This window comes from Salvelinus fontinalis, chromosome 1, assembly GCF_029448725.1.
Source record: "Salvelinus fontinalis isolate EN_2023a chromosome 1, ASM2944872v1, whole genome shotgun sequence".
Classification (NCBI taxonomy): domain Eukaryota; kingdom Metazoa; phylum Chordata; class Actinopteri; order Salmoniformes; family Salmonidae; genus Salvelinus; species Salvelinus fontinalis.
In genome coordinates, this window is record NC_074665.1 from 43,031,436 (window position 1) to 43,058,129 (window position 26,694).

At 42.5% G+C, this 26,694-nt stretch overlaps 1 protein-coding gene across 1 annotated transcript in view; it reads right to left on the reverse strand.

Moving 5' to 3' along the window:
* Positions 1-830: 830 nt before the first annotated feature.
* Positions 831-26,694, reverse strand: part of plcd3b (phospholipase C, delta 3b) — a 56,037-nt gene continuing 30,173 nt past the window's right edge. Inside the window, exons 3-15 of the mRNA XM_055922113.1 lie at positions 25,158-25,386; positions 20,673-20,802; positions 19,912-20,137; positions 19,244-19,445; positions 18,871-19,015; positions 18,315-18,467; positions 16,143-16,283; positions 15,646-15,799; positions 14,480-14,596; positions 13,339-13,517; positions 12,928-13,063; positions 4,683-4,832; positions 831-4,591 (exon numbers count right to left, since the gene is read on the reverse strand). Of these exons, the coding sequence (XP_055778088.1) occupies positions 4,389-4,591; positions 4,683-4,832; positions 12,928-13,063; positions 13,339-13,517; positions 14,480-14,596; positions 15,646-15,799; positions 16,143-16,283; positions 18,315-18,467; positions 18,871-19,015; positions 19,244-19,445; positions 19,912-20,137; positions 20,673-20,802; positions 25,158-25,386 (2,165 nt within the window). The 3' untranslated portion in view covers positions 831-4,388. The remainder of the gene's footprint in view (positions 4,592-4,682; positions 4,833-12,927; positions 13,064-13,338; positions 13,518-14,479; positions 14,597-15,645; positions 15,800-16,142; positions 16,284-18,314; positions 18,468-18,870; positions 19,016-19,243; positions 19,446-19,911; positions 20,138-20,672; positions 20,803-25,157; positions 25,387-26,694) is intronic.

Sequence of the window (26,694 nt, forward strand, 5' to 3'; positions counted from 1 at the left end):
GTATAGGCCCCTTCTGTATATCGGGGGGCCCCCTCTGCTTATCGGGGACCCCAGAGCACTGCTGACATGGGCTAATTGAGTGACTGTCAGTGACTGACATAACTTGTGCTGATGCACAAACAAATTTCTAATTTGCACCTTGTGTATTCCTCTTTTCTAACTCTCAACCACAGGAGGTTGGTGTCACCTTAACTGGGGAGGACGGGCCGGGCCGTGGCACTGGCTGGAGCGGAATCAGTGGAATGGTATCACATACATCAAACACATATGGTTTCCATGTGTTTGATGCCATTTCATTTACTCTGTTCCAGCCATTAATATGAGCCGTCCTCCCTTCAGCAGCCTCCACTGCTCTCAACAGTAAGTTGAGACGCTGACTGAGTTCCTTTTTGGAGCTCTGGGGCCACCTAGCAGCCGTGAGGCCCTACACACAGCGCATAGTCTGCTTATAAGTATAGCACTAGTATAGCATCATCTAATTTTCAAGAACATCTACAGTAACCTACAACGCCTTTTACAGTAAATAAATGCATGGTAATGCATACCGGTGTATGAGGAATAAGATCCTGTATCTAATATGCTATTATCAAATCTTTCAAAAATGTGCTGTATGAACTTCGTTTTTATAAGAAACATTCATGTGTTGAAAATTCCAAAATTGTTCGCATAGTAAACTTATACACAGCACTGACACACACACTTACCCCACCAGACATGTCACCAGGGGTCTTTTAAGAGTCCCCAAATCGAGAACAAATTCAATAAAACGTATAGTATTAAATAGAGCCATTATTGCATGGAACTCCCTTCCATCAAAGATTGCTCAAGTGAACAGCAAACCTGGTTTAATAAACATAAAGCAACACCTCACCAGACAACGCCTCTCCCCTACTTGACCTAGATATTGTGTGTATGTACATTTACATTACAGTCATTTAGCAGACGCTCTTATCCAGAGCGACTTACAAATTGGAAAGTTCATACATATTCATCCTGGTCCCCCCGTGGGAATTGAACCCACAACCCTGGCGTTGCAAGCGCCATGCTCTACCAACTGAGCCACACGGAACCGTGTGGTAGAGTTGGTGTACTGATACATACTGATACATATGTAGGCCACATTTGAAATGTTTTACATTGATGTAGTTCTGTCCTTGAGCTGTTTTTGTCTATTAATGTTCTGTATCATTTAATGTTTCATGTCTTGTGTGGACCCCAGGAAGAGTAGCTGCTGCTATCGCAACAGCTCATGGGGATCCTAATAAAATACCATTGCCAAGTATGTCCACACTTTGTAGGATACATTACACCACTTTTCATTTATTTAATTTTTTAATTGATTCAGTTATTACAGCCAGAAATAAATACTGTAAACATTGCATTAACGCAAATTCTTTTAACTAACTTTTTTATCAGTATATTTTTGTTGTTGTTGCATAGCACCAGATTCTGACAGTGTTGTGAATCCAACATGCCCCCGGGGTCCCTTGGTACAGATCTAGGATCTGCTTCCCCTCCCCCAATCCTAACCTTAACCATTAGTGAGGGAAATGTCAAACTGACACAAGAGCACCTGGGTCACCCGGCCTACACCATCCAACATCCTGGTCAGTGTACCAATCGAGTCACACGACGTAAATAAATCTTCTATGATAGGAAATCTTAAATAAGCAGAATTCAATAACTGCAAGCGTTAAAGTTAAGAAATGAAAGTTCTGAAATGTACAAGAGTAAAAAACACTATGAAAGAGGTCATCAAAAAGAACAACCTACAATAAACATACGCATTGCAGCAGGAAGTAGGGGTGCTGAGCATGCTGCAGCACCCCCTGGATTTTTTGGGGGGCAAAAGTAGTGCACTGGGCCTTTAATAATCCTATATTAGCAGACCTGTATTACATGCAGAAACGCTGATAATGGAAGATGGATGACACAGTTTTTAAAAAGATATGCCATACAATACAGAAGAATGAAAGAGAAAAGGCATTTCGAAGTGTATTTTGGACGATAACATGTCATATAATAGAACTGAATAGAGCAAAAATACAATAGAACTAAAGGATAAACCTAACATACGTAACACATTTGTACTGTAATTTCCCAGTCAGTTTTGTGAATTGAACCGTTACCCTCCTCCTCCACCTCATTATCATCATCATCATCATCATCCAATATATACTCCATCTCCTTCAGTAACATTTCTTTTTAAAAAATCACATTTTGTGTGAACACTTAGGTCCATGTCGTTGATACAATATGTTTGGTAATGGAAACCTGAAAGTGTCCTTGAGTTAAAACAATACTTTTCATTGCCTTGGAAAATCACAGTACAAAATAAATAAGCTATAGCCAAAATATGTGCAATAAATACCATATATAATAGCGTGACATGGGTGTTTGTATTTTGCACAACAATTACAGTATACATTTTTCTCCTTATCTTTGCTACAGAAGGACATTTTCACAACTTCACTTCGGCCTTTTACACAAACATCACATCTCTCTTTGAATCCATACAATACCATTGAGGCGTAGACCAGGGCCCGTACTCATAAAGCATCTCAGAGTGCTGATCTAGGACCAGGTCCCCCCTGTCCATCAAATCTTATTCATTAGGATCTAAAAGACAAGACTGATCATAGATCAGCATTCCTACTCTGAGACACAATGTAAACTATTACAAAAACATATTCCTTAAAAAGCATTCTAAAATGGATGTTATTGGTTTACATTACAGCAAATATGTATAAAAATTGTCTATTAAATAATTCTACAACAAAACTAATCTGGGTAATAAACAAGAAGATTGTTGTTAAAACCCTTCTTTCAAAGATGACATGATATACATTATGGACAATAGATAATGTATTTAAAATCATTGAAATCATTTTAAAACACTTTAAAAAGGCTAGAGTCTCAAACTAACCTCACTTCTTGTCCCAAGTTGAAGATTGTCATCTTTAGTCTCAATAACATCTTTCTACAGTACACCTGGCTGTCTCAATAATCTAAAATGACTTACTTTTCTCCTCTCCTTTACCCTTTTCATTCATCTCCTTTCCTTAATCACTGATAGGTGGATGGACTCAAATCAATGGCACTCGTGTGAGTTTCCGGCTTTCCTTAGCTAACGAGGCATGCTATTCCTCTCGACAACCCAGACGCACAGCTGCCAGAGGGTAAAAATTCTAAAAACAATCTTCTGTGCTTGAACAAGTTAGATTTGTCAACGATGCACTTTGCTGTTCTTCAAGTGCCATGGTCTGGGTTGTCAGAAAAATAATAAAGTTCCACATCAGCTACAAGGCTTTCAGGAAAGGTACACTTCATTTGACATGTCCAGCCTGAACGGTCATCATGGACATAAGGACACAGGATAAGAAACGACTTCCAACTATTGAGACACAGCCTATTGAACTTGAACATCACTTGAACAGTGATGTCATGAAACAAAAACTTGAAAACATCATGGGCCCTGGTTAGTCTCAAAAAAAAAAAAATCTTAAGACGAATCTGAAATGCTACAAACATATTGTAAATATCTTTCATATCTTCAAAACGTGCTACAAAAAGGCAACCGATCTACTGTAGTGCATATTCTAATATTGCCACGATAACTATATCTATCTACAACAACTAGATAACTAAAGTATAATATGAAAATGAGAAATATAAAATCTAACTTCTATATGGGTACATCTCTAAAGATGTCTCGGCTCGGGAAACTGATAAATCCTTTGATGAATTATAGCCATAAATCGTGACAGAATTGAATCCAGGGACGGTATAGAGTGATCTTCTCTGTGAGGAACAAATACGTTACACCCTTGTAAGCATGTGATTCTTTAAAAATACTGGTGAATAATAATTTACTATAACAGTCCTTTTTATATGCTTCAAATATGCAAAGTTCTGTTTGGACGGTTTACCTGTTGTGGAGGGATGTACCATTGACCCAATACCCTGGCTGGCTATCGGTTGGTAACTCTTTTTGTGTTTGGTCCAATCATCACACAAAACAGACAGCCAGAGATCCTGGTCCAGTAGTTTCACAGAATACTGGAGATCGAAGTTCATTACCTTCATTACTATAGATATGCTGTTAGATAATGAATGGTATACAGTAGGACATCCACACTGTTGATGGTCTAGACAGTTTTCACTTGGGCCCACTACTTAGATCACTCAAGTTGGGAGGGACCAAGAACAGTGGTTCGTTTTCATGTTCTCTTTAAAAAAATAATACTGTGAGTGAAGCAGAGGCAGAATTAACTCAATTGAAATGGGAATGGACTGCAACCATGTTTACTGCACCATAAAAAAAAGAGTAGAGGACAGAATGAGTTTCATCTTAACCCTGGGTTACTTGGTGAAGCCTGGGGAAAGACTTAATGCTTCTTGGCTGGTGATTTGGCTTGGGACGTGGTCGGAGATATGGCTGGTGATATGGCTACGATCTTGGTTGGGGACGGAGATTTGGCTGAGGCCTTGGAGGGGCTACTGTGGCAGGGGGTGACCTTAACGTGGACGAACAGAGAAGTGGGTGACAGGCTGGAACCATCGACCTTCAGCAGGTGGACATGACGGTAACCTGGGGGGCGAGAAGGCAGAGGTGAAAGGTCAGACAAACTGATTATTGGCTATAGTCTAAACAGTAAGATACGTTATTTAGACACACACACCTGTGCGGAGGCTGGTGAAGGGCAGGGTGAACTGTCCCAGGAAGTCGTTTCTGGAGGTGAAGTCGTGGTCCTCCACCATGAAGCGCACCAGAGCCAGCTCAGGGACATGCAGAGTGAAGTTGAAGGTACAGTCCCACCGAGGGTTAAACCCTGACAAACCATAGGAAAGGGGGAGAGCGAAGGGTTCAATGCAGAATTCTTTTTGTGTAACTTCTATTCGTACATCAGGTTTGGGCTCAATTCTATTTCAATTGGAATTTCAGTTTATTCAGTAAATTGAAATGTAGTTGATAACGTAGGTTCAATCAGTAAGGCTGGCCTGAATGGATAGCTCACTACTTCTTTCAGTAAGCACAATACAATTCACACTGCTTCCTCTTCTACTGCATGTGCATAGCGGGAATGTCCATGTGACTGCCAAAAATAAAGGAAACACCAAAATAGGGCATTGGGCCTCCATGAGCCAGAACAGCTTTAATGCACCTTGGCACAGGTTCTACAAGTGCCTGGAACTCTATTGGAGGGATGCAACACCATTCTTCCATGAGAAATTCCATAATTTGATGTTTTGTTGATGGTGGTGGAAAACACTGTCTCAGGTGCCGCTCTAGAATCTCACACAAGTGTTTAATTGAGTTGAGATCTGGTGACTGAGACGGCCATGGCATATGGTTTACATTGTTTTCATGCTGATCAAACCATTGAGTGACCATTCATGCCCTGTGGATGGGGGCATTGTCATCCTATCGGGGCAGAGCCATGGTAACCAAAGTAATGTCCAAAATAATGCCCTACCTAGCATTTTATAAATTACCCTAAGCATAATGGGATGTTAATTGCTTAATTAACTCAGGAACCACACCTGTGTGGAAGCACCTGCTTTCAATATACTTGGTTTCCCTCATTTACTCAAGTGTTTCCATTATTTTGGCAGTTACCTGTGTACAAAATATTAGGGACACCTTCCTAATATTGAGTTGCACCCCGTTCCCCTCAGCCTCAATTCATTGGGGCATGGATTCTACAAGTTGTCGAAAGCATTCCAAAGGGATACTGGCCCATGTTGACTCCAATGCTTCCCACAGTTGTGTCAAGTTGGCTGGATATCCTTTGGGTGGTGGACCATTCTTGATGCACAGGGGAAACTGTTGAGCATTAAAAACCCAGCAGCAATGCAGCTCTTGACACTCAAACCGGTGCGCCTGGCACCTACTACCATACCCCGCTCAAAGGCACTTAAATCTGTCTTGCCCATTCACCCTCTGAATGGCACACATACACAATCCATGTCTCAATTATCTTAAGGGCTTAAAAATCCTTCTTTAACACGTCCCCTCCCCTTCATCTACACTGATCGAAGTGGATATCACAAGTGACATCAATAAGGAATCATAGCAGTCTATGTCATGAAAATAGTTAGTATTTACAAACACTATTATCATCAGCATAGTCTCTACTCTCCTCTCCTCATTAGCATTGTCTCTCCTCCTCTTTTCTATTAGCCACGTGCGGAATGTCATTCAACTATTTACCTTATAGCATATGAGCACGGAACAATAATTGCACATTCCTCACGCTTGCTGTTTAACCTATGGGCACACTCTTGCAATTCTCACCTTCTCTCTCTCAACCAATGGGCATACATCTTGCAATTATCACCTTCTCTCTCTCAACCAATGGGCATACATCTTGGGATGTATGTATATGTCAAACTTGCCCATGTTCTCTTACAGTTCATTGGAACTCCTTACTCCCAGAAATGATCAAATGTATTTGATTCTTTTTTTGATTTTTTTGTTAGGACAAACAAATAAATGGATTAATAACATTTGCTAAATGAAAACTTTGCTGTTCTACAGGTGGTGTCGGGGAAAGTAAAGAGAAATGGAGTAGGACCTAGGGCTGTTACGATGAATGTATTACCGCCAGTCACGAGTCATGACGGCAGTCAAATTCCACAAATAGTCACGGTAATTAGGCTTCTTTAAGCTCTGATGCGGCTGGTGGTCATTAGTAGCCTGTCAATCTTGCTAACTGGCTGGTACTCAACACTCCATTGTCCCTCTAATCACGCTGACATCAATGCAAATCAGAAATCAAATTTCACACATATTATTTCATATATTTGTAAATCAAGAATAGTCTGATGGGTGACAATATTATCACTTGTGAATGATGCCCAGCTTAAGGAGGCTTAAGGCAGTTTAACTTCTTATGGCTGCAGGGGCAGTATTGAGTAACTTGGATAAAGGTGCCCATTTCAAACGGCCTCGTACTCAATTCTTGCTCGTACAATATGCATATTATTATTACTATTGGATAGAAAACACTCTCTAGTCTCTAAAACCGTTTGAATTATATCTGTGAGTAAAACAGAACTCATTTTGCAGCAAACTTCCTGACAGGAAGTGGAAAATCTGAAATCGATGCTCTGTTCTAGGGCCTGCCTATAAATGTGCTTGATATTTATTAGTATACATGCACTTCATACGCCTTCCACTAGATGTCAACAGGCAGTGAGAGAAGAAATGGAGTGTATAACATGATCTGAGGTCGAATAAAAGCTCTTGGCATGACGTGACCCCAATTTCCTGTTTTCTGGAACGCGCGAGAAGTGACCTGGTATTGCCTTCTGTAAAGCTGTCGTTATAGACGACTAATATCTCCGGCTTTGATTTTATTTGATACATGTGACAATATCATCGTAAAGTATGTTTTTTCAATATAGTTTTATTAGATTATTGAAATTTTTTCGGGACGTTAGGCGTGTTGCTTTGTCTGCGTATGTTCAGGAAGGAAAGCTTCGCGCCACTTTGCTAGCTTTCCGTGCTAATTGACTGGAGAAGAGGACATTATAAATCCAAACAACGATTGTTCTGGACAAAGGACCCCTTGTACAACATTCTGATGGAAGATCATCAAAAGTAGGACCCATTTTATGATGCTATTTCATATATCTGTCAAACATGTGAACTAGTAGTTTGCGCCCAGATTTTGGGCACGCTCTCGCCATAACGTAAACTGCATGTCATAATGAAGTTATTTTTAGAATTCTAACACGGCGATTGCATTAAGAACTAGTGGATCTATCATTTCCTATACAACATGTATTTTTTAGTAATGTTTATGAATAGTTATTTGGTCAGAATATGTGAGTGTCAGAAAAATATCCGGACGTTGTGGAGAAAAGATGCTACGTTAGCACAATGTATAACCACTGATTTCAGCTCTAAATATGCACATTTTCGAACAAAACATAAGTGTATGTATCAAGGTTAGTCAAGAATTTGTCAAAAATTATATATCTTTTGCTGGTTTGTTACGATTGCTAACTTTTGCTGCTGGTAAATGGCTTGTGTTTCTGGCTATTGTGGTAAGCTAATATAATGCTATATTGTGTTTTCGCTGTAAAACACTTAAGAAATTGGAATTATTGGCTGGAATCACAAGATGCCTGTCACTTTCCTGACCGGTTTTCTGTTATTTTGTATGTGTTTGACGGTCAGGGCGTGAGTTTGGGTGGGTATTCTATGTTATGTGTTTCTATGTTGGTTTAAGGGTGACCTGATATGGCTCTCAATTAGAGGCAGGTGGTTTTCATTTCCTCTGATTGAGAGCCATATTAAGGTAGGTGTTTTCACATTGTTTGTGGTGGGTGGTTGTCTCCTGTGTCAGTGTATGTTACGCCACACGGGACTGTTTCGGTTTTGTTTGTTCGTTCGTTTTATGTAGTCAGTTTTCCTGTTCATGCGTTCTTCGTGTTTCATGTAAGTTCGTCGTCCAGGTCTGTCTACGTCGTTTGTTGTTTTGTAATTATTCAAGTGTTTGTCGTGTTTTCTGTTTTGTTTATTAAAAATCATGTCTTATCACAACGCTGCATTTTGGTCTAATCCTTGCTACTCCTCTTCGGATGAGGAGAAGGAGGAAGCCCGTTACAGAACCACCCACCAAACCCGGATCAAGCAGCGGGACCACGAACAGTGGTCCACGAAAAAAGGATTGCAGGATTTCTGGAGTTGGGAGGAAATCATAGAGGGAAAAGGACCCTGGGCTAAGGTGGGAGTGAATCACCGCTTTGAGGAGGAGAAGGAGGCAGCCACAGCCCAAAACCGCAGATATGAAGGTACCCGGCTAGCAAGGAAGCCCGAGAAGAAACCCCAAAAATTTCTTGGGGGGGGGGCTAAGAGGTAGTGGGCCAAGGGCAGGTAGGAGCCACCAACCAGACAGGATCTGCCAGAGCCGCCAACCAGACAGGATCTGCCAGAGCCGCCAGCCAGCCATGAGCAGCCAGAGCCGCCAGCCAGCCATGAGCAGCCAGATCCGTCAGCCAGCCATGAGCAGCCAGATCCGTCAGCCAGCCATGAGCAGTCAGATCCGTCAGCCAGCCATGAGCAGCTAGATCCGTCAGCCAGCCATGAGCAGCCAGATCCGTCAGCCAGCCATGAGCTGTCCAGCCAGGATCCGCAAGAGCCGTCCAGCCAGGATCCGCAAGAGCCGTCCAGCCAGGATCCGCCAGAGCCGTCCAGCCAGGATCCGCCAGAGCCAGCCATCCAGAACTGCCCCTCAGTCCAGAGCTGTCTCTCTGTCCGGAGCTGCCCTTCAGTCCGGAGTTGCCCTTCTATCCTGAGCTACCTCTCTATCCTGAGCTACCTCTCTATCCTGACCTACCTCTCTGTCCTGAGCTACCTTATCCCGGTGCTGCCCCATATATCGACGGTACCCTTTAAATTAAGTGGGTGGAATAGGAGGGTGGTCATTCAGAGGGGAATACGGAAGCTGGGATTGACTATGGTGGGGTGGGGACCTCGCCCAGGGCCTGAGCCACCACCGTGGTCAGACGCCCACCCAAACCCTCCCCTAGACTTTTGGTGGTGCGTTCGGAGTACGCACCATGAGGGGGGGGGTTATGTCACGTTCCTGACCGGTTTTCTGTTATTTTGTATGTGTTTGACGGTCAGGGCGTGAGTTTGGGTGGGTAGTCTATGTTATGTGTTTCTATGTTGGTTTAAGGGTGACCTGATATGGCTCTCAATTAGAGGCAGGTGGTTTTCATTTCCTCTGATTGAGAGCCATATTAAGGTAGGTGTTTTCACATTGTTTGTGGTGGTTGGTTGTCTCCTGTGTCAGTGTATGTTACGCCACACGGGACTGTTTCGATTTTGTTTGTTTGTTCGTTTTATGTAGTCAGTTTTCCTGTTCATGCGTTCTTCGTGTTTCATGTAAGTTCGTCGTCCAGGTCTGTCTACGTCGTTTGTTGTTTTGTAATTATTCAAGTGTTCGTCGTGTTTTCTGTTTTGTTTATTAAAAATCATGTCTTATCACAACGCTGCATTTTGGTCTAATCCTTGCTACTCCTCTTCGGATGAGGAGAAGGAGGAAGCCCGTTACAATGCCTGTCTTTCATTTGCTGTACACCATGTATTTTTCAGAAATGTTTTATAATGAGTATTTAGGTATTTGACGTTGGTGTCTGTAATTACTCTGGCTGCTTCGGTGCTATTTCTGACGGTAGCTGTGATGGTAGCTGCAATGTAAAACTGATTTATAGCTCAAATATGCACATTTTTGGTTTTGTGCATGCTACCTGTGCTGTGAAAAATGTCTGTCCTTTTTTGTATTTGGTGGTGAGCTAACATAAATATACGTGGAGGAAGCCCGTTACAATGCCTGTCTTTCATTTGCTGTACACCATGTATTTTTCAGAAATGTTTTATAATGAGTATTTAGGTATTTGACGTTGGTGTCTGTAATTACTCTGGCTGCTTCGGTGCTATTTCTGACGGTAGCTGCAATGTAAAACTGATTTATAGCTCAAATATGCACATTTTTGGTTTTGTGCATGCTACCTGTGCTGTGAAAAATGTCTGTCCTTTTTTGTATTTGATGGTGAGCTAACATAAATATACGTGGTGTTTTCACTGTAAAACATTTTAAAAATCGGACATGTTGGCTGGATTCACAAGATGTTTATCTTTCATATGCTGTATTGGACTTGTTAATGTGTGAAAGTTAAATGTTTCTAAAAAATATATTTTGAATTTCGCGCCCTGCACATGAAGTGGCTGTTGTCATATTGTGCCCGGCTTCGGGCTTGCAGCCCAAAGAAGTTAAGGCAGCCCAGCTTAAGGCAATAAACCGCAATGCCTTTTTCAAATCATAGTCGAACACCTCATGTAGCCCAGCCCATAGACCTACACTACCGTTCAAAAGTTTGGGGTCACTTAGAAATGTCCTTGTTTTTGAACATTAAAAAAGTCCATTAAAATAACATCAAATTGATCAGAAATACAGTGTAGACATGGTTAATGTTGTAAATGACTATTGTAGCTGGAAACGGCAGATTTTTTATGGAATATCTACATAGGTGTACAGAGGCCCATTATCAGCAACCATCACTCCTGTGTTCCAATGGCACGTTGTGTTAGCTAATCCAAGTTGATCATTTTAAAAGGCTAATTGATCATTAGAAAACCCTTTTGCATCCCTAATGCCTCTGATCTGGCAGATGCATGAACTTTTTAGGGATAGGGGGCAGCATTTTCACTTTTGATGAATAGCGTGCACAGAGTGAACTGCCTCCTACTCTGTCCCAGATGCTAATATATGCATATTATTATTACTATTGGATAGGAAACACTTTGAAGTTTCTAAAACTATTTGAATGATGTCTGTGAGTATAACAGAACTCATATGGCAGGCAAACACCTGAGAAAAAATCCAAACAGGAAGTGGGAATTCTGAGGCTGGTCGATTTTCAACTCATTGCCTATTGAAATCCCAGTGGGATATGGATCTGTTTGCACTTCCTACGGCTTCCACTAGATGTCGACAGTCTGTAGAACGTTGAATGAAGCTTCTACTGTGATGTTGAGCCGGATGGGAGCTGTTTGAGTCAGTGGTCTGGCAGAGAGCCAGGTCCTGGTCACGCGCATTCCACATGATATCGACTTGCGTTCCATTACTTCTATAGACACAAAAGAATTCTCCGGTTGGAACGTTATTGAATATTTATGATAACAACATCCTAAAGATTGATTCTATACTTAGTTTAAGAAGTTTATTCGACCTGTAATATAACTTTTTGAAGTTTTCGTCCGAAGTTCGCCTGGATCTGCACGAGGGTTTGGATATGTGTACTAAACGTGCTAACAAAAGTAGCTACTTGGACATAAATAATGGACATTATCGAACAAAACAACAATTTATTGTGGAACTAGGATTCCTGGGAGTGCATTCTGATGAAGATCATCAAAGGTAAGGGAAGATTTATAATGTCATTTCGTATTTTTGATGACTCCGACATGGCGGAGAAATTTTGTTTCTATCTGAGCGCCGTCTCAGATTATTACATGGTGTGCTTTTTCCGTAAAGTAAAAAAAAAATCTAACACAGCGGTTGCATTAAGAACAAGTGTATCTTTAATTCTATGTAAAACATGTATCTTTCATCAACGTTTATGATGAGTATTTCTGTTGAAGTGGCTCTGCAATTTCTCCGGATATTTTGGAAGTATTTCTGAACATGGCGCCAATGTAAACTGAGATTTTTGGATATAAATATGCACATTATCGAACAAAACATACATGTATTGTGTAACATGATGTCCTATGAGTGTCATCTGATGAAGATCATCAAAGGTTAGTGATTCATTTTATCTCTATTTCTGCTTTTTGTGACTCCTATCTTTGGCTGGGAAAAATGGCTGTGTTTTTTGGACTTGGCGGTGATCTAACATAATCATATGTTTTGTTTTCGCTGTAAAGCATTTTTTAAATCGGACACGATGGGCAGATTAACAAGATGTTTATCTTTCATTTGCTGTATTGGACTTGTTAATGTGTGAAAGTTACATATTTCAAAAAATATTTCAGCGGAATGTTGTCGAGGGGTTCCGCTAGCGGAACGTGTGTCCTAGAAAAGTTAAACACAAATGCTTTGTTTGTAAATGTTGTCTGAGTGTTGGAGTGTACCTGGTTTGTTTAATATACAGAATTTTAAATTATTATTTATAAATTTTAGCAATTCCATTTACTTTTGATACTTAAGTACATTTAAAACCAAATACTTTTAGACTTTTACTCAAGTCGATATTTTACTGGGTGACATTCACTTTTACTTGAGTCATTTTCTATTAAGGTATCTTTACTTTTACTCAAGTATGACAATTGAGTACTTTTCCCACCACTGACAAAATGTGGAAAAAGTCAAGGGGTCTAAATACTTTCCGAATGCACTGTATATTCACCGTTGTTGTCCACGCGGGGGGTCATCTTCTTGTTGTTGTCGATGGGAACGCCATGGGTCTCCACCCACACCTGAGGGTCCACGATGGAGCTGGGTTTATCCCACTCTGGCTTGGGAAGCTGCTGGGCCGAGATCACCTGCATGGGATTGGTTATAATGGGATTGAGGAAAAACAGGAATGGGAAAAATAGGAATGGGAAAAATAGGAATGGGGAATTAAAGGATTGTGAGAACTAGCATTAGAGAAAAGTGAGGCATTGATTTTAATTCTATACATTGCATTCATTTTTTGCGATAGTCTGACCTTATTACTTTCTCGATGGCCTCTTGGCGGATTGACAAAGTCGTATAGAATTTAGTTAAATTGGATTGATTTGGGGGGCTGTCGGGGCATCCAGGAACACTCACTTACCCGTATGGTGAGGAGGGTGGGGTCGTGTCCGGGTCCTCCCCCCGTGTTCTCGGGGTTGAAGTTGCAGTCGGGGCGGGTCATGAAGGAGGGCTTGAGGACGTATCCGCAAAGGCCGTTGGGTAAAAAGCGCCCCCGGTTCAGGTCCATCTCTTCCCCTGCCGTCTGGTAGTTCAGCGCCACTGGAGAAACAAATATTTCAGTTACTTACTGTGAATTAGTGCGTTGATTTAAAGCCTAGACATTAGCCAGATCATCTGCCTGCCACAATAGTGTTTTAGTGCATTACAGGACATACTGTAGGTCATTACTGGATAATCACTGTGGTTTAGAGTTACAGTGTATTGTGCTTTATTTATCTGTCTAAGTAATGAGAGAATTTATGTTGTCCATTAGAGTGTAATAGAATGCTGGAATATTGCTCTTGTTAGGATCTTATTTTTCAGAGTTAATAAGAAGCTTTAACCAAGTTGAATTCTACCCAAAGGTTCTGTACAGCTGTAATCAGACAGCAAAACATTTCTCTCCATTGGTTATATACATCCTACTTAAGACACGCCTTCTCTCCAATCCTTCTTATGGTTTAACAGGAAAAGAGTAACAAGATCCCAAACCCGTATTACTCTCTTCAGGTGACCTGTCCTCACCTCCTGACCTCAACCCCTCCATCTAATCCACAGATGTCCATCTGTCTTTCCTGTATCAACACGGTGCTCTGCTCCCGTCCCCCAACACACTCCAACACATTCCACAGCTATCTGTCCTTCTACAGAGACATAAAACCCAGTCTCTTTCGTTTCCTGTCATTCATTTACTATCTCGATGATCAATGTTTAGCCGATTCCAACACTCTGTAATGGAGTGTACGGCACTGACCGGTGTAGCAACACACAATCTCCAACACAATACGGAATTCACAAATACTATCAAATCTGGCAACTAACATTGGACACCCCCGGTTGAACAGTGTACCTGGTAAACACTGTTTCACATTTCTGAGATGGGCCATACTAACCATATTTCTTGAAAACACGCTATGAAAGTAGATATATGTTATATTTTGCTGTTTTTGGCGTTCTACTTTCATAGCGTATTGTAGGGAACATAATCTGGCAACTTCAGAGAGTGGTTACAATGTTCTGACCAATCTGGCAACCGCCGTTCCACATATCCTGGGGATCGTAGTTGGAGGACTGCAGGCGTTGTCCTGAGGGGTATATCCTGCTCAACTGATGGCTGTTGTGACGGACAAAATGTTTTCCTGCAGGAAGAGGAGAAAGAAGGAGGGCAAGGGTAGTTAAAACACTGGAAAAAGGGAAAAACAGAGAAGCCTATGTTTTTCCAGGTAGAGGTAGACTCTTCCTGTTTCAATCTGTTTTCTTCCATTTGGTGCCTAATGAACACAGCCCAGGTGTCTTGTCTTACCAATAGGGAATCAACAGGGCCTGCAGAAAAATAGCCTAGTGTACATATTAATAATAATAATTGATTGGACTTAGAAAAAACTTTTTCTAGTGATCCAAAGGGCTTTAAATAGTAAGGGGGAAGCTACCTCATCCACCTCCAATGTTTAGCACCCACTTGGGTGATGCACGGCAACCAATTTGCACCAGACCGCACATCAGCTATCAGGTGGTGAGGTGAGGAGTGATATATGCCAATTAGGAATGAGGGGGATAATTAGGTGGCCAGGTTGGGCAATTAGCCAGGTCACCAGGGTTAACACCTTACAATAAGTGCCATGCAATTTTTAACAACCACAGAGAGTCAGGACACGCGTTTAACGTCCCATCCGAAAGACGCCTATTCAAGGCGATGTCCCCACCACTGGGGCATTGGGATCTCCTTAGACCAGAGGGAAGAGTGCCCCCTACTGGCCCTCCAACACCACTTCGAGCTGCATCTGGTCTCCTATCCAGGGACTGACCAGGACTGACCCTCTAGGCTTCATAGGCAAGCCAGCAATGGGATGCAGGGTGGTATGCTGCTGGCTCGCGTGGGTGTGTGCGCAGGTGGGTCCGTGTGTATGTGTTTACATACAATGCTAACTAACAGAGAAGCCTGTTGATGTAATTGGCTAAGTGTGTAGAGTAGATTAATTGTACCCTTGAGCTTTTACTGAACTATTATCTTTTGAGAGCTATTAATTAGGATTGTATGTAAACACACACACACACGGACACACATTGGCAGATACGCACACACACACACACACACACACACACACACACACACACACACACACACACACACACACACACACACACACACACACACACACACACACACACACACACACACTCTACATACCTGATTCTTTGACGTATTTGAGGGCGTCGCTCTCGGAGAAGGAGGACATCTCTGTAGGGGGTTTCTTTGCTGCCTGGTCAAAGCCTTTAAAGGGAACACTGCGTGTGTACACCACCAGGTCTGACAGCTCTGGACTCAGCTTAGAGACACCCGGCTAAAGAGGTACACACACACACACACACACACACACACACACACACACACACACACACACACACACACACACACACACACACACACACACACACACACACACACACACACACACACACACACACACACACACAGGGTGGGGAAGAGGGAGTAGGAAGCAGAGAGAGAAAGGAAAGGCAAAGTTACTAGTACTACATGAGATCAAGAAAGCCGATGCTATGCACAATCAGCAAATCAGCGGACTCAGCAAGAAAGACAGACAAAAGACGCACGCACGCACGCACGCACGCACGCACGCACGCACACACACACACACACACACACACACACACACACACACACACCTTCTTCTCCTCCTTCTTTTTGCTCTCTGCATGGCTACACTCACACTCCTCCGAGGAGCTGAGGTCTGAAGAACTGGAGGAGCTCTCCAGCTCCACCACTCTCTCCTTCTTCCCCTTCACCAGGATCTTCCCTTTCAGCGCCTACATACACACATGTAAAAACAGATGGATAAAACGCACACACTTTGGCTATCCATGAACGCACATACGTATAGGCAGGTACAAGTGCACACACACACACACACACCCATAAGCAGGCACACCTACACACACACACACACACAAACACACACCCATAAGCAGGCACACACCTACACACACTTACACACACACGCGCACACACATTTTAAATACTTTATTTGAATCCACCAATCAAATGTACATTAAAAAAGGATCCAAACATTTCAAAGGTCCCTGTATGCATGGCACTGAAGGGTACAGAAAGCACCTCATTCATTCAGCTAGGCTGCCCACGACAGCTGAAACAGAGCAGTACCTAGCCAACCGATTTGCCCTAGTTTGTGTCAGACCCACAATCTGGAGGCCACGCACTGCAAGCCTGTGTACGTGGCCGAGACTGCCAAATATCAGCTGGCAAGCTGATATCGAGGCTGTCCAAGCATGTCACGTGAGGCTGTTATTTAAGAAGCTTGTCGGCAAAGGCCTGCTCCACGTAGCCGTCAAATGAGCAATCCACTTCCAAAATGGCCCCCTCCCTCTGCCCTCCCCCCACAACAACAACATCTGGCGTATTTGGCACACAGGAAAACAAATCATCATGTACATCGAACCAGCTTCCTCTTACACAATAATGTTTATGGATGTGTGCTGTTGGTGAGACTACCTGTCTCACTTTACTGGCTATCAGGTATTTTCTACAATGTAGAAAATAGTACAAATAAATAAAAACCCTGGAATGAGCAGGTGTGTCCAAACTTTGGACAGGTACTGTATATGATATGGGTATTATTTGAACTAGCTAGCCAGCTAACTTAACGTTAGCTCCCTAGCTAACGAGCTTGAAACGAACCAAAACATTGTTTAGAAAGTTGCTTTTAGTTGCCTGGTTTGATAAATTGACATATACCAAACAAATGTCTAAACGGATGGGTTTATTGGCGTTAAAATACACCAGTTATGCTATTTTGGACCACTAAAGGCTGTTGTCGCAGTGACATCATGAACATTCTATTGTCGTCTGACATCGAACTTGTCGTTTTCATTATGAGAAAGTATAAACACAAAAACGACGGGCTGCATGACATCAGCAGCCCAATAGAATGTTCATTATGTTACTGCAACAACTGTTTATAAACATGTTGATAGACTTAGTATAAACCAGCCTTTAGTCTTGACATCTTTGTTTGTTTAGTACACTACCACACTCACTCTGTTTAGCACATGGCCTCACATGTGAATCCTTCAAGAGATGGGTGGGGCCAAGGCTTAAGAGGGTGTGAACGATGCTGAATGGGTGTCAACAAAGAAGAGCTCTCCAGTAGGTGTACCAAAACATTCAAGGGCCATTTTCTCAAATGCCCGGTAAATTAAAATGTTGCCAGTCAAATGTCCTGCGCCACATTTTCCTAACGGAAAACCTGACACACACACACACTCCTGATGTTGTAAGAAAGGAATGGCAGATGGGCCCACCCAAGCCATAGCAGAGTTCAATATTGTTATTATTCATTAAGCCATTGTTTACAAATGCTAGCTTTTCAATTGTGGACGACAGTTGCTAAAACTAAAAAACAGGAAGTGGTGAGGAATTTGAATCTGAAATGTACTACAAGTTGAAATCCTCACTATTGACTAAGAGCCAATGAGTCAGCATCTATTTTAAGAATAAATAATGAAATTCCATTCAAAGCACTCTCTCTAAGGAGCAGAGCAGAGAGGAGTGTGTGTGTCTGTTCTTGGCTGGAAGGAGGAGAGACAGAGACTAAGAGAGAGAGAGAGAGAGAAGAGATATTCTGGCAAATCTATTACGATATTTGAGGAAGAAAACACATCACTGTTTATGGCTGTAATGACAGCGATTGGGTCTCGAGCTTTGAACCAATCCTTTATGGGAGATCGCGTGTCAAAAAGTTTGAGAACCACTGCATTATAGAATAGTAGAGGTGTAGTGTAGAATAGGAATGTATAGTAGTAGTACAGTAGTAGTCCCACCTCTGGTGAGGGCAGGCTCTGGAGCTGCTGTTCATTGAGGGGCTTGGTGAGCAGCTTGTCCCCCAGGATGGAGCGCAGGTGTCGGGCCATGACCGCCTGCTGCTCCACACCGCAGTGGTTCTCAAGGGACAGGATTAGAGGGTACGGAGACGCCTGGAAGATGAGACGGCAACGGAAGAGAAGAAGGTGGAGGGGAGGGAAAGAGGGTGGAAAGTTAATACATCTTAATTCAGGAGAGATATTTTTGGTGCCAGAGTTTGGTCTAGTGGTAGTGTTGCCGACTCTCAACCACGCATCACCCTTGGCGATGGATCGAATTCTGTCTGGGCCACTTTCCTATCTGTCTAACCTAACCCTCTATATATATATATACACACACAAAAAAAGGCACACCCAGAGACAAATGTAATATTTGCTTCTGTCTATTCCTAAACAAATACCAGTAGCTAGTAATCTTCCAAACTAGTCTAATGTAGGGGGTTAAAAACTACAAAATACAATACACAGTCCTTAAAAATGAATGGCATTGGACTGCTAATGGAGTATTGGAGCTTACTTTGAAGGCGTACTCAGCGATGGTCTCGATGACTTCTGTGAAAGGCACTTTGGAGGTGAGTGTGTGACCGTGGTAGATGACCGGCTCCCCTTTGTCCCCATCCCAACAGTCTAACTCCACACAGCGACAGCCTTGGTTCAGAGCCCTGGGACAGAGGAAACACACGTTAACGCACACACACGTTAACATACATGCGATGTTAACACAAACACACACAGTATACACTCGCAGACTTAAAACACATGTATAGAGTGTGTGTTTTGTAGTGCTCAATATAAGGTGATGTGGTGTTTGTGTGTTTATGTGTGTACGTCTATGCCTGCGAATGCGTGTGTACATGCACGCATACATTTCCGTACATGTGTGTGTTCACCTGATATAAGCCTCCGTGCTGCTGTAGCCAGTAACCTGGTCACTGGTGAGGTAGGTGTTGTGTGAGGAGGAGATGAAGTAGTGGGCCAGAGATCTGGTCATGTCCTGGTACACCCTGGCGTGGTCCGGGTCAAACACATTGTTCTCCTTGGACAGCATGTACATGGTGAAACCATTGGGCGTCATGTACCCATTCTTCTGGGCTGTGCAGGGCATAGGCACATGGTTGGTATGGGAGTGATAGAAGAAAAAAAACATACCAAAATATACATTGATTTGCTTGTATTAATGTACAGTAGGTAAAACAATTATTTAATTTGGATACATTTTGGGGACAATAAGGTGAGCTGAAGGTATAAATAGTATGGAGGAAGTGAGAAAGGGGCTATATTCCAATCTAAAAAGACCCTAACTCCCTTAAATTTTGGCCATACAGGTAGCTTAGCACTTAGTGTACCTTAGCGCGTAGCTTAGCACTTAGGGTAGTGTAGCACTTGTGTAGCTTAGCACTTAGCATGGTGTAGCACTTAGCATAGTGTAGCACTAGCGTAGCTTAGCACTTAGAGTACTGTAGAACTTAGCATAGCTAAATGAACATGTTAGCTTCACTCAATGCTAACTAAGTAGCACTGAGTGTCGCTTAGCACAACCATTAGCACGTAAGCGTACCCCACTCATTGAGCTCGTAGGTGAGGATCAGACTCTGAGCGTGGATCAGCGAGGAGTCCTCTCCCTGGTCTTTCAGGAAGTCCTTCAGGTCCACGGTGGAGAGTACACAGCCGTTAGCCGAGTAGCGGCTAAACACAGCGTCCAGGTCCGGCCGCCGTAACAGCTCCCTACAGAACACCTCGATTTCCCCGTGGTCCAGACGACCGTCACACGACCGGTCACACTTCTGATGGGAGGAAGGCGGGAATATTTCCAAAGGGATCAAGTCAATGGATGAACATGATCAAAGGTATTGTTTCACGGCAAGCTAATAAAATAGTCCCCTGGTCACAGTCATCATTTTCAACGTAATTTTAATGAGTCAATTGGACCTACATGAATTTAATAAAAAAATATCAAACAAGCCATGGGATTGAATTTGGAACTACAGCTGAAATGTTACTGAAATGCCACTGACTCCAACCATTGATGAACTTTTTCAAAGTCTTGCCCTCTGAGTATGATGTATCAGTTGCAGACATACAGTATCATTTGAAATTAGTTATTTCCGGACAACAGGACAGAAACAAATATTTGAGAAGTAAGGACAATGCAGTGTGATGCTAATCTATATCCAATGTTTCCCCCACCATAGCTTTAACTCCCTCTCTTTCTAAAAGAGTTTGGCTTCTTTGGCAATTTTGGCTCACAGCCAGTGAGCTTGGGTGTTGTTATAGGGCTGGAAATGAATCTAGGGGAAATAATGTCTATGGTCTGATCACCTTAAAGAGGTTGCGCGCATACTCTTCATTTAGGTCAATGTTGATCATGGTGAGCAGCCCCTGGACCTCCTCGTAGCTCAGCTTCTCGTCATGGTTCAGGTCGGCCCGTTTCATATAGCCATGGATCCAGGTGACCACACGCAGTCAAGGACAACGGTGGACAGATTAAACTAGAGCACCCTCTCTACACGAAAGTCAAAATGGCTGCTTTCATCCAAGGATGTACTGCACATTGGTGGGTGGTGAATTGGAGGGAGTTCAGCCCAATATGTCAAATGCTTCATTATGCAATAATGGGCATGACGCCTCTGAAAACATACTGTATATCCACATCGTTACCATTATCATCATCATCTAGGGTCTCTCTCTCTCGCTCTCTCTCTCTCCATATATATAAACTCAGCAAAAAAAGAAACGTCCCTTTGTTCAGGACCCTGTCTTTCAAAGATAATTCATACAAATCCAAATAAATTCACAGATATTCATTGTAAAGGGTTTAAACGCTGTGTCCCATGCTTGTTCAATGAACCATAAACAATTAATGAACATGCACCTGTGAAACGGTCGTTAAGACACTAACAACTAACAGACGGTAGGAAATTAAGGTCACAGTTATGAAAACTTAGGACACTAAAGACTCCTTTCTACTGACTCAGAAAAACACCAAAAGAAAGATGCCCAGGGTCCCTGCTCATCTGCGTGAACGTGCCTTAGGCATGCTGCAAGGAGGCATGAGATGTGTAGATGTGGCCACGGCAATAAATTGCAATGTCCGTACTGTGAGACTCCTAAGACAGTGCTACAGGGAGACAGGACGGACAGCTGATCATCCTCGCAGTGGCAGACCACGTTAACAACACCTGCACAGGATCGGTAGATCCGAACATCACACCTGCGGGACAGGTACAGGATGGCAACAACAACTGCCTGAGTTACACCAGGAACGCACAATCCCTCCATCAGTGCTCAGACTGTCCGCAATAGGCTGAGAGAGGCTGGAATGAGGGCTTGTAGGCCTGTTGTAAGGCAGGTCCTCACCAGACATCACCGGCAACAACGTCGCCTATGGGCTAGAGGTAAAAAAAAAATACAAAAATGAATACAAAAAAAAAAAACGGAAAATCGGCGCCCAGAAATACCGATTTCCGATTGTTATGAAAACTTGAAATCGGCCCCGATTAATCGGCCATTACGATTTTTTTTTTTTTTTTTTTTTTACACCTTTATTTAATCTTTATTTAACTAGGCAAGTCAGTTAAGAAGACATTCTTATTTTCAATGACGGCCTAGGAACGAGGTAGAACGACAGATTTTTCACCTTGTCAGCTCGGGGGACCCGATCTTGCAACCTTACAGTTAACTAGTCCAATGCTCTAACACTGATTACATCATAAAAAACAATCAATTAATGACTGTCATTGCTCCATTATATACTTAACCATAAACATCAATGCCTTTCTTAAAATCAATACACAAGTATATATTTTTAAACCTGCATATTTAGCTAAAAGAAATCCAGGTTAGCAGGCAATATTAACCAGGTGAAATTGTGTCATTTCTCTTGCGTTCATTGCACGCAGAGTCAGGGTATATGCAACAGTTTGGGCCGCCTGGCTCTTGCCAGAATTGCCAGAATTTTACGTAATTATGACAACATTGAAGGTTGTGCAATGTAACAGGAATATTTAGACTCATGGATGCCACTCGTTAGATAAAATACGGAACGGAATAAACGTTTTGTTTTCGAGGTGATAGTTTCCGGATTAGTCAAAGGTATATGGTTTAGAGAGAAATAGTCAACGCGTTATAATTCCTGTAATAACTTGCGGCTGAACTTGACAGGGGTTCCTTCGTTATTTTACAGTTCATGTCTTCCATAGAGAATGTCTTGATCTACTTTAAATAAGGTCTGTGTTTCGTGCAGGCTTAAACTGCCTCGACGTTTTGATACCCGTGTAAATCTCACTAGGATAAGGTAACGTTTGTCAACATATTTTCATAAATCCACTCTACAAAAATAATTATCTTCGCTTATATTTAGCCAATATTGATCAGAGTTACCTTGTCCTATGGATATCTACACAGTTATAAAATTGGCAAGGTGGTGTAAGCCTACACGAAACACAGACCTAATTTTAAGTGAATCTAAAAATATCCTATGGAATAAAAGAAGGAACCACTTTTCAGATTTTGCTAGGTGTCATGGGAATTATGACTCGCACTTTGGTCGTCAATTCTTATCATGCCCATTATTAAAATAGGATTTCCTGCATATAGAAATGACAGCTTTTGTTTTCAACATTCATCACAGGTAACTTAAACTCTATTTTTATTCAAACAGTTGAGAGTATTTGTCTCCTAAGCAGACTCTTCAGTATCATTGTCACTTCAGAGCTGTGTGTGTGCGTGTGAGTGTGTATTTATGCATTATATTAAGTTAAAATAGAAGTGTTCACTGTTCATTCAGTATTGTTGCAATTGTCATTATTACAAAAATGTGTGTGTGTGTATGATATATAAATATGTAATACAAATAATAATAATTATAAATCGGTCGATTAATCGGTATCGGCTTTTTCTGTCCTCCAATAATCGGTATTGGCATTGAAAAATCATTATCGGTCGACCTCTACTATGGGCACCAACCCACTGTCGCTGGACCAGACAGGACTGGGAAAAAGTGCTATTCCCTGACGAGTCACAGTTTTGTCTCACCAGGGGTGATGGTCGGATTCGCGTCTATCGTCGAAGGAATGAGCATTTCACCGAGGCCTGTATTCTGGAGCGGGATCAATTTGGAGGTGGAGGGTCTGTCATGGTCTGGGGCGGTGTGTCACAGCATCATTGGACTGAGCTTGTTGTCATTGCATGCAATCTCAACGCTGTGTGTTACAGGGAAGACATCTTCCTCCCTCATGTGGTACCCTTACTGCAGGCTCATCCTGACATCACCCTCCAGCATGACAATGCCACCAGCCATACTGCTCATTCTGTGCATGATTTCCTGCAAGACAGGAATGTCAGTGTTCTGCCATGGTCAGCGAAGAGCCCGGATCTCAATCCCATTGAGCACATCTGGAACCTGTTGGATCGGAGGGTGGGGGCTAAGGCCATTCCCCCCACAAATGTCCGGGAACTTGCAGGTGCCTTGGTGGAAGAATGGGGTAACATCTCACAGCAAGAACTGGCAAATCTGCTACAGTCCATGAGGAGATGCATTGCAATACAAACCAGATACTGACTGTTACTTTTGATTTTGACCCCCCCTTTGTTTAGGGTCACATTATTCCATTTCTGTTAGTCACATGACTGTGGAACCTGTTCAGTTTATGTCTCAGTTGTTGAATCTTGTCATGTTCATACAAATATTTACACATGTTAAGTTTGCAGAAAATAAACGCATTTGACAGTGAGAGGATGTTTCCTTTTTTGCTGAGTTTATATACATATATACAGTATACACAAGACCATTCAAAAGTTTGGGGTCACTTAGAAATGTCCTTGTTTTTGAAAAAAAAAAAAACATTTTAAAGTGCATTAAAATAACATCAAAGTGATCACAAATACAGTGCCGACATTATTAATGCTGTAAATGACTATTGTAGCTGGAAATGGCAGATTTTTTTAATAGAATATCTACATAGGCGTACAGAGGCCCATTATCAGCAACCATTACTCCTGTGTTCCAATGGCACGTTGTGTTAGCTAATCTAAGTTTATCATTTTAAAAGGCTAATTGATCATTAGAAAACCCTTTTGCAATTATGTTAGCACAGCTGAAAACTGTTGTCCTGATTAAAGAAGCAATAAAACTGGCCTTCTTTAGACTAGTTGAGTATCTGGAGCATCGGCATTTGTGGGTTCGATTACAGGCTCAAAATGGCTAGAAACAAAGAACTTTCTTCTGAATCTCGTCAGTCTATTCTTGTTCTGAGAAATTAAGGCTATTCCATGCGAGAAATTGCCAAGAAACTGAAGATCTCGTACAGCGCTGTGTATTACTCCCTTCACAGAACAGCGCAAACTGGCTCTAACCAGAATAGAAAAAAGAGTGGGAGGCCCCGGTGCACAACTGAGCAGGAGGACAAGTACAATAGAGTGTCTAGTTTGAGAAAAAGACACCTCACAAGTCCTCAACTGGCAGCTTCATTAAATAGTACCCGCAAAATACCAGTCTCAACGTCAACAGTGAAGAGGTGACTCTGGGATGCTGGCCTTCAAGTATCTGTGTTCTTTTGCCCTTCTTAATCTTTTCTTTTTATTGGCCAGTCTGAGATATGGCTTTTTCTTTGCAACTCTGCCTAGAAGGCCAGCATCCCGGAGTCACCTCTTCGCTGTTGACGTTGAGACTGGTGTTTTGCGGGTACTATTTAATTAATCTGCCAGTTGAGGCCCATGACCACACCCACCACCTAAACCTAATTTTGATCCAGAAAAAAACTTGTCATCATCATTTTCATCGTCACCATCAACCATAAAGGATATTTGTCCAGCTTTTCCTTCTGGGTCATGTTCTCCACCCTCTCCTGGAGGGTCCTGATGCCCCTTGCCCAGCGCTGGGCCTCCTCGTCAGTCTGGCAGCGCAGGTCCAGACTCTTCCTGGCCCCCTTGAACACCACAGTGAGACACTGGCCCTCGGGAATTGAGCCCGTCAGCTGTCGCAGGGTCTCCGACTGCAAGCCCTCGCGTACACACTCCACGTCCGTGACCGAGACTGAGAGAGGGAGGGGAAGGGAAGAACAAATGAAATGACACCTGTGTGGCTCAGTTGGTAGAGGATGGTGCTTGCAATGCTAGGGTTGTGGGTTTGATGCCCATGGGGGACCAGTACGAAAATGTATGCACTCACTACTTACTGTAAGTTGTTCTGGTTAAGAGAGTCTGCTAAATGAAGCACAAATAGCTCAATTAGCAAACAAGCAATTAGTAATCACACACAGTAGTGCTATAGGTGTGAATCTCCTGACAGGTCTTCAGTGCACTGCTATCTTTTCTCTCAGTGTGTGTGATTACGTGGCATCGTTCTGAGAGCAGTAGCTGGACAGATTCCAAGCACACTAAGACACTATAGACTCTTGGTACACACTGGCACGAACTACTGAGCGTCTCTCTTCTTCACAAAGGTCTTCATACACATCTCCAATTCAACAAATCAGTTCAAGGCGATTTATTTGAATAGCACTGTTTGTATACCTCCAATTATCACTTTAGTCTTACGGTATGCATTGCCGAGGGAAGATGTTCTGGGGTGGGGGTGACGATACATTTTCTAAGGGGGGGGGGGGCACCCTCAGCACCCTCAGCACCCCTACTTCCCGCGGCTATAACGGTATGACAAGGGGACATTATTGACGGAATCATGTAGGCCTATGAACAACAGAGTTCCTAGGATATCTATTTTCTACTGGATTAACAGTGGCCAGTCAAGGTTAAGAAACAAACAACTCTCCAAAGACAGACACCACTAAAGCACCTAAGCCAAGAATAATATAATAATAATATATGCCATTTAGCAGACAATTTTATTCAAAGTGACTTAGTCATGTGTGCATAAATGTTTTATTCATGTGCTACAGAACCCCCCTGCCGAGGGCGCTGTGGGACTAATGTCTTGCGTTTGTGTTTTTGTTCATATCTGTCTTGTGCCATGTAGTCTAGCTTCCCCTCACGTGAGAGATATCGATCATCCCCAGGTCGTGGCTTCAGCCAATCATGCTCTCTCCATGCATTCCACACTCTGTCCATGCACCGATCAGGCATTATCTGATTGGTCAGATGCTCATAGCTAGCCCTGCACTGGTCAGACAGGTCCGTTGCACGTTCCCCGCAAGAGTATAAATATTGCCTTGAGCCTGACAGTGTTATCGTGGGTGGAGTTAAGTGCATGGGATGCGTGAACACAAAGTAAGTTGTTGTTTAATTTGGCTTTGTATGCGTCTATAAGTAGTCATAATATAACAATTATTATGTTATGTATGTATCCCATACGGCGGCGCACTATTGGCCCAGCGTCGTCCGGGTT